Source organism: Typopeltis vanoorti, chromosome 16, assembly GCF_054136105.1.
Source record: "Typopeltis vanoorti isolate ZY-2024b chromosome 16, IOZ_Tvanoo_1.0, whole genome shotgun sequence".
NCBI classification, from domain to species: domain Eukaryota; kingdom Metazoa; phylum Arthropoda; class Arachnida; order Uropygi; family Thelyphonidae; genus Typopeltis; species Typopeltis vanoorti.
Genome location: NC_143564.1, coordinates 18,665,543 through 18,682,123, shown reverse-complemented (window position 1 = coordinate 18,682,123; position 16,581 = coordinate 18,665,543). Strand labels below are relative to the sequence as shown.

The 16,581-nt window shown below is 34.4% G+C and overlaps 1 protein-coding gene across 2 annotated transcripts in view; it reads right to left on the bottom strand.

Annotated features, from left to right (window-relative positions):
* Positions 1-16,581, bottom strand: part of BORCS5 (BLOC-1 related complex subunit 5) — a 115,736-nt gene that overhangs the window by 34,516 nt on the left and 64,639 nt on the right. For both annotated transcript variants that reach the window (XM_090406561.1, XM_090406560.1), the window contains one exon: positions 12,194-12,385. In XM_090406561.1, the coding sequence (XP_090262687.1) occupies positions 12,194-12,368 (175 nt within the window). In that variant the 5' untranslated portion in view covers positions 12,369-12,385. The remainder of the gene's footprint in view (positions 1-12,193; positions 12,386-16,581) is intronic.

Genomic DNA, 16,581 nt, shown 5'->3' with positions numbered 1-16,581 from the left:
CCAAATGGCAATTCTGGGAGTGGCATACTCATCTAATGCTCTCAAAATATAGAACTAAAAACAACTAACAGTATCGGATGCAACTCATACCATGCAGAATTAATAGCTATTAACAAGCACTGCAACATTTGGACAAACAAAACGTGAAGGAGTTTATATTTTTCACAGATTCCTTAGCAGCCCTTCAAGCTATTAAGAACTGCTACACTAGCCATCAAGAAATACTTAGACATAGCAAAAAACATAAACAAACTACATAAGGATTCCAAAATAATTTTCCAATGGATCCCATCCCATGTGGGATTAAAGGGAAATGAAACTGCAGATGAAGTAGAAAATGGCTACAACATCCAGTGATACCACAGATTTCAATCTTTTAAAAACCACTCAAAAAGAAAACATAAAAAGAACGATTCTCCAGGCCAAGACTCATCACTGGTATTCAGCAGAAAACCAGGAGCTAGCATCAACTCCAAGTTTAATTGTTGTGCTACTACCAATCAAGTTTAGCAAGCATAAAAGTCTTCCCCATCTGCAAAATCTGTAACATCGAGGAAGCATCGCCAACAATGCATAAATTGTATGAATATTTCCAAATGTGAACTTCATAACAACCCAGAAAAGGTACTGTATAAAATACATGAATTTGACCTCTATGATCTGGTGTAATAATATCATGGAATAATAATAATAATAAAAAATAAAAATAAAAAATTATTACGTGCCACTTCCAAGAATTCATCATGAAAGGGCACCTGCTCCCCCCCCCCAAAAAAAAAAACGCACATTTCATAGTTTCTCTTACCTAATCCTCTGACTATACACAGTTCCATCTACTATCCACCATCAACAATTTTTTTTTTTTTTTTTTGATCTGTAAATTGTATGTGTTCTCTTGACCAATTTGCCTGTATGCAGGGTGAAAAACCAAGTTTTTAATATACAACTCAAATTGTATATTACAATTAATAAAAAAACAAATAATAATAATTATTATCATTTGTGCCACAAATGGCAGTTTGGGTATGCCCATATTTCTCACATATTAAGCATTGTATTGGATAAGTGATGTAGATTCTAACAGGACAGCCATACTATAGCGATTGGAGGTTTGAGTGTATCAAAAGTAAGGATGTCCTTTATATTCATCTCTCATTATCTTTAAAGTTCTGAACATATCTTCTTATCTGGAACATCGAGGAGATCCCATTCTGATATCACACCAATAATATAGATGAGGCACTACTATAATTGGCAATCCCTCCAATGATGTTTCAACAAAAATATCACCAGAACATTAGTTTTTTTAAAAATATAATCTTGTTTTGGGAGATTCTGCTAATCCTTTAGAACACTTTTGAATAGAGGGTGACAGTTTCCCTATTGGTTTCTCACCTGTTGTGTAGACAGTGAAGAGAAAAAGTGTATGCATGTCAGATATCTTTTTTCTTTCTTTCTTTCTTTCTTTTTTTTTAAATTTCTGTTATCAAGCAATGTATCTACAGTATCTATACTTGCTTTCCTTTCTTTTAGGCTTACACGGTGATCTGAATACATTTTGGAGACAACTACCGTGTTTGAGTAAATTTGAGTAAAACTTTAGTTTAATATAAACCAAAATCCACATTCGACGTTTCGACCTTTATATCAAGGTCATCTTCTGGAGCATATATACTATATACAGAGAAACAAGCTGCACTACAATTTACATGGTTTGTTAAAGTTACTGACCAACCATTACAACAATTATTGGCCTGACCTCTGGTGAAAAAAAAAAAAGAAAAAAAAAACTTACTACATCAACGCTAGAGTCCTTATTATTAATATTATCTACTGGTTGTAAAATTACATTGGGAGCAACAACAAGTCTATATATATATATTATACATGTGCATTTAATTATACATATAAACAAATGATTATACATATAAACACCATGATTATACATATACATTCCAACCAGTTGGTATGGGATGGTTTCCAATGCTAGCTGAAGGTTGCCTAGGCCTTCAGGACTCTAGGCAACCTTCAGCTAGCATTGGAAACTATCCCATACCAACTGATTGGAATGTATATGTATAATCATGGTGTTTATATGTATATCTTTATATATGTTTATAAGTATAATCGTTTGTTTATATGTTTATATGTATAATTAAATGCATATGCATAATATATATAAGGTTTATATGTATAATCATATACAGTAATCCCTCGATTTGTGTGTCATTTTTTTTTCAATACCCAAATTCGATTAGTGCGCCTATATCCTTAAAAATAAATGTTACAGATTTTAAAAATTTTCCATCTATACATTTTTATGGCTAACTATTTTAAAAAATCACTCACCAGAAAGAAATAATTTAGTTACCGATTTAAAACATTTTATAAAGTTATTTTTAATGGCATACTACACTATTTCCATGTACACTATGTTCCAAATTTTTACCGCCAAAATTTATGTCATCTGCTACAGTAGGCCCACAAATTCGAGACCCTTTGACACTTCTGGGCATGTCGCAAAAAGGAGAATACATTCCGATAATATGGTAATCAATCAGTCTTCTGGGATGAGTTGTTTATTATTACATGTTGGAAAATTAACTTCTCTTTTATGATCATTGTAGTTTTTCAAGTGGTAACTATTTTGCTTGTATAACAGTTGGAAAATTTTATCTATAAAGCACGTGATTTCGCGTATTTGCAACCAATTCGTACGTCCTTCATTTCTTTCACTTCTTCAATGATAATGTCCAAGAGTTAATTAAATCTCATTCTGAAGAATTGAGTGATTCCAACCTGCTAAATTTAGATGCAACAGCGGAAGATCCCGAAGAATATGAAGAAAATTTAACCACTGATAGTCAGCCAAAAGAGATTTCACAGAAACAATTTGAAATTATTTTTCGTACATTGGAAATTTTTAAGCGGCAATGCTTAGAGGCTGACCCTGGTGAAGAGAGAACCAGTAAAATTTGCAGAAGAGGCAAATGGCCATACTGTCGGTTGTATGAAAAAAAAGAAACAAAATGCCAACCAAACTATGTTAGCTCAATTCTTTGTTAAGAAGCAGAATAATTAAATTTATATTCTGAATATGTTTTATTGTCTTTCAGCTTCATGGTTTTCCTTTAACTAGGCCCTGAGACATACCTTAATTCTTTTATAAAAAAATTAAGGTTCAAGAAAGAAATTTGAGGAACGAATTATACTTTTTCCCATAGGTTATTTATTGTATTCGATTAGTGCGTTTTCGATTAATGCGCCTGTTTTAAAGAATGCATTAGGCACACTAATCGAGGGATTGCTGTATATATTGACTTGTTGTTGCTCCCAATGTAATTTTACAACCAATAGATAATATTAATAATAAGGACTCTAGCGTTGATGTAGTAAGTTTTTTTTTTTTTTTTTTTTTTCACCAGAGGTCAGGCCAATAATTGTTGTAACAGTTGGTCAGTAACTTTAACAAACCATGTAGATTGTAGTGCAGCTTGTTTCTCTGTATATAGTATATATGCTCCAGAAGATGACCTTGATATAAAGGTCGAAACGTCGAATGTGGATTTTGGTTTATATTAAACTAAAGTTTTACTCAAACACGGTAGTTGTCTCCATAATTTTCTAAAATGTAGCATCTATACTTGGTCGAGGACTTGTAAGCCCCCCCCCCCCCCTTGCTGGATTGTCTGCTATCCAGCAAGCAATACTGCACTGAGTGGAATGCCAGGATTATCCCAGATGCTATACATGCACTGCAGTAAGCCTTGGGCCCTGCAGTAAGCCTACACCATTGGGAAGGAGGCTTAGTGCAAAATCTTTCTTGCTGAAGCAGGGACCAAAGTAATGCAAGACTGCCTGGATCCCTCCTTCGAGATGTCCACGGGTCTCTCACTGGGATACAACACTGCCATGGAATGTGACACTTGAACATCTGGAAAGAGGGATCCTGGTAGTCTTGCATTACCATCAATGGGAAGTCTCTCCATCATGAACAGGTATCCCACATGGAGGATGGAGAGGGAAAGCATATCTATTAATTGGATTGTCCTCTTCTGTATAATATCAAAGTTTTAGGAAAAGTTTTAGTGCACTATCCCCAAATGTGAGAATAGTATTTTAAGGTTAAACAGATTTGGAATTTAAAACATATGCAGACAAAAAATAAATAAATAAAATAAAAAATAGTATCCTGAATGGACACCAACCGTTTCTGGATGCTATGACTGTAACATGTTCAATGAATTAATGTTCCAGATTTCAGAAATTGCTAGATAGCCACAACAGTCCTCTCAAAAAAGGAGGAACTGCAAGGATTAACAGAACACAATTTAGTACAAGAAAATGCTAAATCCAACATTGATGTCCAACCTCATAGTTTGAGCAACAAAGATTTTAACCAATTGTCTCAGTTAAGTGTCACCATTCACTAGAAATTGTATCACATAATCATTGAGATTTTGAATGATGCTCTAGAGTAAAAAACTTAAAATGTTAGTCAAATGTTGTATGATAAGAAAAGAAGATTAAGCATTGACACTTAACCAACTCATTTCTGTCTGAAGATTAGAAAACACCTGCGTTAATGTCTTTATTAATGATGATTCTGTAAATGTAGCATTTTTCAGGATCTCTATCATCAAGAGAGGTGTGACTGTACAAACAAATTAAAACTCAAGTCTTATAAGTGAAATCGAGCAATTCCTAGTTTCAGAAACTACTGCCATATGAATTCAAATACGACTCTAAACCTGCAAAGCACTTACAAACCATGTTTTTTTTTGTCATGCAACCAAAACTAAATATTAATAACACTGACAACATCCCCTAGCTCATTTCAAGAATATGAGCTAAGGATATAGCTATGAGTAAGTTTTCAAACCAACACCTTTCTTTTTCTTTCATCTACATTTCAGCCTTGAACCAAGACCACTCACAGTATCTACTGGCAAAAGATACCTACACCAGTCATACAAGTCACTTAAGCTCACAGAGGGATCTGCAATAGCTGAGTGCATGACATGGATTTTTATGTGTCCATAGAAGTTTGGTGCTCTTGGGCCAGAATGTAAAGTATATGAAAAGTAATTTTTCTTAAAAACTACTCATTACAGTTTTGCAAGAACTCATGCGCAGAGTAGTGGATATAAAACCAGTCAGTCCACAGATAGTAAGATTTGCAGACTTTTTATATATCATATCACACAGAGGAGGCAAGAAAACCGGTAGCACATTAGTGCCAAGCATATGAGTGTTGAGAGAATAAATATATTAATTTTTTTCTGAACTGTTAAGGATTGTGGTCCTGGGAGAAGAACAATGTGAGAAGGAAGTTACAGAGAAGCACAAGGAATGAAAGAGGAGAAGCAGTTGTGACAAGTGTGCATTTAGATGGCGAATGGGCGTTGGACAGATGCTGTTTGTATTATTATTATTAAAAATGGTTTCTGAAAACGCCGATCCTGCATAGATCCAATTTTTACTTTAAAATTATTAATAGAAAAGAGAAGAGAATTTCAAAAAGAAACACACATGACCTTTATTGATTATGAAAAAGCCTTTGACAAAATTAGTACACAAAAATTGTTTAAAATATTAACCGATTTAAGCATACCGAACTAACTTTTACAACCCATTCAAGAAATATATACAGGAAATAAAATAGCAGTTAAATTAGAACACATCTCAGAATGGAAAGATATATCAAGAGGAGTACAACAAGGATGTACCCTCTCACCTCTGCTTTTCAATATATATATAAATAAAATTATAACAATCTGGAAACAGCATAACCCATTTGGTATACAAATGACCCCACAAATGAAGATAGATACACTACTATTTGCAGATGATCAAATAGTATTAGCTACATCAGATGATTTACAAAGATCATTAAAATCATTAAATGATATCTCAAAACAATATAATATGACAATATCTAAAGAAAAAGCAAAAATAATGTCATTCAAAGGAGAAAACCTAATAAGAAGTAAACTAGTGATAGATAATAAAATACCAGAACAAGTAAACACTTTCAGATACTTGGGATGTGATCTATCATACGAAGAAGAAAAAGACATAACACTAAAATATCAAACTTTATCAAAGTAAATGGCATAATAAATAATATATTTCAGCCATCCCTAGTAAAAAAAACACATTAGAATCAGACTATATAATGTCTTGTCAAAACCAACTCTACTATACGGAAGCGAAACACGGACCATAAAAAGGAAAAATGAAAAACGAATTCAAACAGCAGAAATGTTTCACTGGTATTATATCCAGCATCTTCCGAGCACAAGAACAGTTTGTCACAGTACATGAAACAACAATAACAACAATTTGGTATAACAGTGGGACTAGATTAAAAAAAAAAATTGTTAATTTTATATATATATATAATGAACAACACCAGGAACTGAAGTCCTAATTGGCACTATAAAGGATCTTTGGTAAACTGATAAAACCAAATATTTTTGAGTTTTGTTTTTCTTTGTTGAGTTTTTTTTTTTTTTCCTTTCTAAAAATCGAGACATAAGAGGAAGAATTCATCATAAAATATTATTATCCAAATTTTTAATTTAAAATGTCTTAAATAAAGACAATTTAAATTTATTTGTAAAATTTTAGGCTAAGTTTCATAGCCACTGTCAATACAATTATAGGAAAACACACAAAAAAACAACAACAACAACAATTCAATTGAAAGTGTGTGATATTATGTGCACTATCCACTGAAGGAGAATAGCTCCATCTACATTAATAGATATCCAAAATAAATTGCAATAAAATAATTTAGTTAATAAATTATTTTTAAATATAAACAAAAATTACTTACAAATTAAGGAACACATGCAAACAATTGTTATCTTCTACTTCAAGGAGTTCCATACAACAAACACATAATCTATATCTGTACCAAATCAATGATTTAGGCGAAAACATGTCCAAAATATGTTGTTTGAAACGTTCCATAAAGTAATTGGCTAGAGTTGGGGAAAGAAAGAAAGAAATGGAAGACCCATAGATGTTCCCTCTATCTGTTTGTACAGTTCGTTCTGGCAGCTAAAGTATCCTGAATTAATGACAAAATCAAATAATTTTACAATATCAGGAGTTAAAGATTCCAAGCTATTTTAAACCTGGTTTTACCCCATTTCCCAAGTAAGCAAACAGACAAACAAGTCAAGTTTGCACCTGCAAGTGTTGCAAGTCTAGCTGATCCTACAGGTAGTGCGAGACTAAGGCAACTCATGGTAAAAGTAGAATAAGCTCTGATCACTAATCTTAATATTTACCCTTAATGCAAAGCACATCTCCTCTAGGAGATGTATGATGTTTTGTATTAAAGGCAAGGGGGCCACTACCCAGACGGGTTTCGACCTTTATTGAGGTCTCATCAGTGGGAGCCAGGCTAGAAATACCAAGATTTTAGTAATACAGAACTTATAAGTATTTTACCAGAATAAGTTACCATAAGGTTTTAACCTTATTAAATAAAAATCTCAGGAGGAGATATAAATGTAGAAAGTAGTTCTGTAGTTCTGGTAAAATATAAATGTAGTTCTGGTAAAATACTTATAACCTCTGTATTATTAAAATCTTGGTATTTCTAGCCTGGCTTCCACTGATGAGACCTCAATAAAGGTCGAAACCCGTCTGGGTAGTGGCCCCCTTGCCTTTAATACAAAACATCATACATCTCCTAGAGGAGATGTGCTTTGCATTAAGGGTAAATATTAAGATTAGTGATCAGAGCTTATTCTACTTTTACCATGAGTTGCCTTGGTCTTGCACTACCTGTAGGATCAGCTAGCCTTGCAACACTTGCAGGCGCAAACTTGATTTGTTTGTCTGTTTGCTTACTTGGGAAATGGAGTAAAACCAGGTTTAAAATAGCTTGGAATCTTTAACATTTATTATACCCAAGGTAAAATACTTTCTACACAATATCAGGAGGAAAGTCATTATGAAGTAATTCATCTTATCTGTCAGAGGGATATTTGTAAAGAGTCAGATTACATCAAAATTTACTAGAAGATCTGTGGGTTGTAAGGATAATCCTTAAATTTTATTCTTAAACTCTATTGAATTTTTTATGAAGGAAGCAGAATTTCCAGTAAATGCAGAAGATTAGATAGGATTGAGACTTTATATGTCGGACATCCTATGCAGTTCACAATAGGTCTTAAAGGCACATTTTCTTTATGCAATTTAGGAAGACCATACAGTCTTGGAGCAAAAGCATGATGAACTTTTAGTCTTTTTACTGTTTCTTCATCCCAAGAATGAACTTCGTCCAAGAGGCTGTTAAGTTTGATTTGTAATTGAGTTGGATCTCTACAATGTTTCTGTATGCAGAATGATCTCGAAGTAGAAGATAAGTTTTCTAAAATAACTGTTCTTATCCTGAACTACAACTGCTCGACCTTTGTCGCCCTTAGTAATAATGATGTTTTTATTACATTTTAGAAGATAAGGCTACAAATTCTTTTTTTTTAGATAGATTACATGCAGAGATATTGATTTAAATAAATATACGTTGCTTGAAATCTAATTTTACTCACTAACTTATATGAATGGTTATGAAGGACATCATCTATATTATACATGAAGGAATGGTGTTTGGAGTTACCGCACAGTCTAATCCGTTTGATAATATTGATATTTTGTCATTAAACAGATGAAGGCCTGAAATATTAACGATAGTTTTTGAGGAGTCAAACTGGTTATTAATATGAATATTTTTCTTATTCAATAAAAATTTAAACTTCCGAATATGACACTAACCGACAGAAAAAAAAAAATTATTAGTTGAGTTCAAAGAAATCTTGTAAACAGTATCTAATTCTTCAACAGATAATATATTAGACTATTCAGTCATAACAGAATCGATATTGCTATTGATAAAAAATAACAGTACATTTGCTTCTTGGATCTGACTAATTAGTAACAAAAAACTTGCAGGTCTGTAAATATGATGTGGCTGAGGTGAATGAAAAACCTTTAACTTTGCAACATTTTGCTCTCTTTAATAGATTTTGATTTCTTAAATTTCTCAGATTCTTTGCAAACATAGATAACTTAAAATTATGTCCTCTGTAAAGCAAATGAATTTTTCTAAAAATCGAGATGCAAGAGAAAGAATTCATTATAAAATATTACCAGAATCATGCTTAATTTAAATGTATTTATTTGCAAAATTCTCAGCTAAGTTTCATAGCCATTGTCAATGCAATTACAGGAAAACAGACACACACACAAAAAAAAGAAAAAGAAAAAGGAGAACAAGAATTCAGATGAAAGCATGTGATGTGCTTTCAAACAACAAATATAAACAAAGAACTGTTTATTATCAGAACTATCTTTATCTCTAATGGATATCGAAAAAATAATAAATAATTATGGCTGCCATCTTAACCTGCCTCAAGAAGATATTACGAGATTTGTAATCCATATGTTAAAGGATTTTCAGAAAAAATAGCAAGACGACTTCGACAGATTAAATTACAAGCCTCTTTCTTCCCAGTTCACAAGCTTAATACCTTCTTTATTTCACCCAAAGACAAATATCCTCCTCTTTCTTATCCTGAAGTGTACAGAATCCCTGACTCTTGTAGTTTATGTTATTATAGACAAACTGTTGTTCTGCAGAAATTTGTCTTGAAGAACATCAGGAACACATTTCACTTAAAGAACTCAACAAATCCAGTTTAGCAAGCCATGCATTATCTATAAACAGAGGATTCTTTGGAACAAAATCAAAGTGTTACACAATAGTTATTTTAAATCTGTACAAGGAAAGCTGTGAAGCATACATTCACAACCAAACTCTAAACAAAACGATTGCCTAAACTTTTCTCAATTTCGGGAAGTTAAACTGACTAATACTCACCATTCATGCATTCCTTAATTTGTAATTAATTTTGGATATCTATTAATGCAGATGAAGCTATTCTCCTGCAGCAGACAGTGCACATAATATCTTGTGCATTCAACCGAATTGTTCTATTTTTTGTTTTCCTACAATTGTCTTGACAGTGACTATGAAACTTAGTCAAAAATTTTACAAATAAAGACATTTAAATTAAACATAAGTGATTCTGGTAATATTTTATGATGCATAGTTGTTGAGGTTTGGAGTATGTTTTAAAGCTGCTACTGATTCCAGAAATAATGTGCTACACTGAAATCATAAGTATGATTTCTGTGTAGCACTTTTGTTTTCTTATATTTGATCTTGTGTGAAGGGGTATAAAAGGCATGGTATGCTAGACCTGACTTGACATAACGATAGTGCTGAATGCATTTTTTATGTTTACCAGGACAGATGTCAGCAGTTCTTCCTGTCTGTCCAAAGTAAGAAAGGTCACAAGAACAGGACACTTCATATACTCCTGGATGTGATAAAGAAGAGTGTTTGTCCTTGCATGAATGGATGAGAGTTGCCAATTTGACATATGGTTTAAATGTAGTGTGTAGCTGATATTTATCAAGCACCTCCATGTACATGCAGGTTATTTTGCATGGAAAGGGAAGATTATACAAAGAACCAGATGGGACAGCAATGGGCTCCCCCCAACACACACCTTTAGCCAATTTCCACATAGAACACTTACAAAGCATAGCTATGAAGAGCACCTCTCAAACAAGTAGTTTGGCTGTGCTATGCTAATGATGTGTTTGCTATTTAGCTACATAGTCCAGATACAGTGGATACATTTTTAGTGCCTTTTAATAGTCAACAGCTTAAACTCCACTTCACAATGGAAAAGGAAGCTGATGACTGTCTGTCCTAGATATACTAACCACATGGCTTCCTGATGGTTCATTATCTTTTTCTGTTTATAGAAAATCCACACATATGGAGAGATATTTGCACATTCACACCATCATCAGTATGGTATCCTATAAACACTAACTCACAGAGTCAGAGCTCTGTTCCAATGACAATGCTCTTACTACTGAACTCGCTTATTTGCATCACACTTTCTTAGCCAATGGCTATAATCCCAACAGAATAGAAAAAATACTAAATACTCCCTGGAAATTCCCTCCATCGCCTATTACACAAGACTGCAACAAAACTGTTACCATTCATTTACACAAGACTGCAACAAAACTGTTACCATTCATATTGAAGGTTTATCTGAAAATATATCTAGAATGCTTGATAAATATCAGCTACGCACCATGTTTAGACCATATGTCAAATTGACAACTACCATCTGTTGACCTAAGGACAAATGTTCTTCTTTACCACCTTTAGGAGTACATGAAATGTCCTGATGTGTATGAAGTGGGACAGCCCCCAAGACTACTATGCTTCATTCCCATGGTTTGACTGTTGTTTCCGATCTTCTAATCCAAACATATCACCAAAGTAATCCCCACTGTCATGGAAACATACATTCCCCACATTTCTCTGAAACCATCACCCCACAGAAAAAGCCAATCTCCTGGCTTCACACTTTGCCTCTAGTGCATGCATAACTGACAATGGCAACAAATGCCCCCCCCCCCCCAAATCATTCCAACTGCCCAACATACAATGCCTCCTATATCCTTTTACAAGAAAGAGATCAGAAACTTATTGTCCAAATTAGTCACAAAAAAAAGTCTCCTGGCCCTGATGGCATTTCTCCAATTGTCCTGAAGGTCTGTGCACCAGAACTGACTCCTTTCCTATGCTGCCTGTACATACTCTCTTACTCCACTGGTATCTATCCCAAAGCCTGGAAATTGGGTTATATTTCAACCCATTCAACAAATAAAAAGTAAGAAGGGCAACAAATCACTGCCCTATCTCACTCACCTTAGTCCTATCTAAAGTGCTAGAAAAAAACCATCAATTTTCAACTCCTACACTACTTTGAAGGCACCCAGCTATTAAGCAACCACCAGTATGGATTCCATCACATCTGGGGTTCTGGACTTAAAAGAAATACATAAAAAATACAACCATCAAATAAATAAATATAGAAAATACCTAGCTCACCAACATTACTAATGTAGTACAGTTTCCAACCTCTATGGGTGGGAATCACATAGATAAACATAAATTTTCTATATGATAAAGTGGAAATAATGATACCAACAATCCACATTAACAAAGATGAAGTTTGAAAATATTATTTTCAAAGAAGTCTTTTATATGACAATACATAAAGAATTACAATACAATTCTTACCTCCTATTGGGCGATTTACAGTATAAGAAACATAAGGTATATCAGAATCTGAACTAATAGAAGGCCTAGGAGATGAACTTCTTTTAACAGGATGTGTTTCCTCTGTTTTACTGATATTATTACGACCTACTCCATGTGAATTTCCACCTGAGTGGCTACTCTGTTCTGATCCCATTATAAATAAAATTAGCACTATAAAATAACAGGAATGGGAGTTTTCTAAAATCATTTTATGCATATACAGTAACTACATCTATATAGAATAACTAAAAATTGGACAAGCATATTAAATTAAACTAGCCAAGAAATTATATTATTGTTTAACCCTTTATCCAAGTATAAGCAAACAAAGTTTGCAAGTGAAATATTTTCATACTTCACATGACTAGGTTGTTTGAGTCTCAGCTGTAGCAGAGTCCCAAGGGAGCGAAAGAGAGGAAAATAGTTCTGTTGCATAAAGAAGGTTCTAAGACAGAAGAAAGAAATTATTGACCAATCAGCTTTTAAGGAGAGGTGGTAAGGTACTGGAGAAGTTGGTTAAGACAAAATTCAGGAATGGTTGGATAGAAATGGGGAAAGAACTAAATCACCTATGATTTGCTGATGACATTTGCATATCTGCTAATTCTTAATATCATCTGCAGATGATATTAAGAATTAAAGAACTAAATCACCTATGATTTGCTGATGACATTTGCATATCTGCTAATTCTTAATATCATCTGCAGAGTTTCTTAAAAGAAACTCTGCAGATATGGTAAGATAACAAATGATCAATGAATTAAATGTCAAAATTAAAAAGAAAAGATTAAATATAAACAAAGACAAGACAAAAATAATGTATAATAAATATACAATCAAAAAGCCAATACACGTGAAACACCATGAAACTGATATAGTAACTTCCTACGTTTACCTGAGCAGAAGATCACACAGCAAGGGGGAGACTGTAAGGAAGAAATCAAACTAAGTTGAATACAAAGAATTCAACTTAGTTTGGTAGCCTTTGGAAAACAGTGTGAAGCAGTCAAGGAGACATCCCAACCCAATCTGTCTTAACAGAAAAAATAGTTGACAGAAAATAGCTTAGCGTTTACTCAGAGGTAAACAGTAAGGTCACTGCTCAGAGTGTTACCATTCAAGAGAGAAAGTGCAATACTTGGATCAGAGTTCAGAACAGGGCGAGATTATAACAACCATTAGAAGATCTAAATGGCAATGGGCAGGTCCTACTGCAAGAGGTAACACTCAAGAATAAAAAGTTGATATCAGAGATAGCTGGAACTCAGTGGTAGGTAGCATAGAAAAGATCAAGAGAGGATTGAATGGAGGATTTCGGGAGAGACCTTTGTCCAGCAGTGGACAGAAAATCGTTGATGATAGGAAGTATGGTTTTGGGAAGATAGGTCATGCTTCAGTAATTTACTCCCTTTTTATAATAAAGTGACAGCAGAGATGAATAAGGACTACAAAATAATACTGCTGGACTTTGTAAAAGCATTTGACAAGATACTGCATGGAACTCTATTACATAAATTGAGCCAAATGAGTTTGGATATGAAACTAGTCATGTGGATAAGAGGATGGTTATGAAATAGACATCAGAAATCAGTTTATGGAAGAGTAGAGTCCAGAAAGTAGACCATGTTGCTCACCGCTAACTAGTGGTGGGTAACATGATCTGAAGAGAAATATTAAGTTGTGTGCCAATGATGTAAAACTGTAGGTAGCATAATAATTAATAAGAATGATGCAGAGATCTTGCAGGACAATTTAAACAGACTGAGTATGAGCAAAGAAAAATGTCTGTCAGCTTATTGTAGCAAAGTGTAAGGTTATGCATTTTGGAATGAAAGATTCCAACTGTGTCACTGATGGAACTGGGCTGCAAGAAATTCATGAGGCTAGGGATTTAAGGGGTGGTAATGGAATCTGAGGTCACACTGTAAAAAGTGGCCAAACAGGATTACATGTTTATTGACAAACCACACACTGACAAGTAGAGATAAAGAAGTTATTACACTTTTTTTTTATAAGGCATTGATATGAATCCATCTGGATTACTGTGCACAGATCTGATCACCTGTGTTTCTTGAAGATGTTGAAGAGACGAAATGGATCCACAAGGAAATGACCAAGATAGTAGCAGGTTTATGTTAGCTTACATATGACGAGAGACTGAGGCTGGGGTTTAGATAAGCTAGTTGACAGATAGAGAAGAGGATATGATAGACATACGAGTTGCTTAGTGAGAAGATATTGTGAAAACTGGTGTCAATTAGCAAAGAGCAATTTGGGTTTATGCCCATTCGGGGGAACAATTGATGCCATCTTTGCTCTAAGACAGCCCATAGAAAAGTACCAAGAGAGCAACACAATTTTTTCTGGTCTTCATTGATTTGGAAAAGGCCTTTGATAGAGTCCCAAGAAAAGAGATTTAGAGAAGCATGAAGAAAAAAAATGATTGCAAAGATGTATGTAAATTTTGTACAAGACATTTATGATGGTAGTAAAACAAGAATGAGATGTGGAGTAGGAACCACTGAGGCATTCCCAATAAAAGTTGGGATTCATCAAGGGTCATCTTTGAGCCCACTTATTTGTTATGCTCTTGGATGTGTTGACAGAGACAATAAGAACTGAATCATCCTGAACGATAATGTTTGATGATAATGTGATGATTTTCACAAAATCTGAGCAAGGAAGCAGAAGAAAGACTTGAACAATGGAGAAAAGCTTTGGAAGACTGGTTTGAGAATCAGTAGAAATAAGACAGAGTACATGTATTGTAGTGAAGCAGCAGGAAATATAACATTGCAGGGCACAGGCATGCCACAAATATCTAGGTTCACATATCTAAGATCATGTGTCCAAAGTGATAGATACCTGGACTTAGAACTCAATAGGAGGATCCAATCAGGGTGGATAAACTAGAAAAAGGTTTCAGGTATCTTATATCTAGCAAGTTAAAAGAAAAGATCTACAAAATAGTAGTAAAATCTACACTGATGTATAGCAATGAGACCAAGAGAGATGGTAGAAGAGAATGGATGTAGCTGAAATGAGAATGCTGAAACTTGCAAGTGGCATAACAAGATTGTACAAAATCAAAAACTAACTGATCAGGAGAACAATGAAGGAAACTATATATCTGGAAAGATTAGGGAATCAAAGCTGAGGTGGTTTGGTCATGTTATGCAGTAAGATAAAAGCTTTATGGGAAAGAGAGTGCTGGAGATGAAGCCACCAGGCAAAAGAAGTAAGGGGAGACCTAAACAACAATGGCTGGACAGCTTGAGAGGGGGGACCTCCAAGACCTTGGACAGAACTGAGTGGAGGAGGTTGATCTGCTGCAGCAATCCTACTTGAGTGGGAATGAAGCTGAAGAAGAAGATAAGTTGATTAGTGAGCTTTATGGGATTGATACAAAGAACATTTTTCACAGTATGTGACTATTGTGAGGAAAATGGGATTTATCTCTAGAAATTAAGTAGCAGTGTAGTTAGAAGGGTGCAAGGACTAGATTTTTTGCTTGGAGAGTAGCAAATGAATGGAATGAGTTCAAAGCAAAATATGACAGATAATGATGGTTAGTGCTGATGTCAGTGGACCTCCTACAATGAGTCTATGGGCTCCATGGGGGTGCTACTAGAAAAAGAACCCATTTCCTCTTAAAAAGAGGAAAAAGATGGGTTCCTGTTGATGATATCAACAGCAGAGAAGGAAACTAATTCTACAATAGTTTCATCACCGATGACAATTCTTTGCAATACATCATGATCTTGATCAACTGCATGGATGAAATTTTGACAACACGCAACAAGGTGACCTCTCTCTCTCTCTTTATGCGTGTCAACGTGTGCAGCACAAACCTCGGACAAATCTTCCTCTTATGCAAATCTCTTTCTAAGATTAATCTGGCCATTTCTTTACTGACACCAAGCTGTAGAGGCGAATAACCACAAGTAGCCTAGTGGTTATTCGCCTGTCACGGGCAACAATTTCCCTAGCTTTTGCTATGTTTTCATTTGTTCTCGCAGAAACTAGCCTTCCACAGTGTGGTTCATCCTCTAGGGATTCCCCTCTTTAAATGATGAAAACCAGCAGAACACCTGTGCGCAGCTCACAGTCATTGCTGTAAACTTTTTTTTAGGTTTTGGTACACTTCTGTAGTAGTTTTTCCTAATTTACAGTAAAATTTTATCACAGTTCTTTGATCCATAATTCAACTTCTGATACGCTCAACTCACACTCTAACTTCAACAGTTGCCATACCAAAACTGCTGCATCGCCCAAATTGAAAGCTGCACCTGTGATTACAACACACTCTGGCAGTCAAAACTCTAAACACATTTATAACTTTTATTCAAAGGGTCCTGTAAAAAATC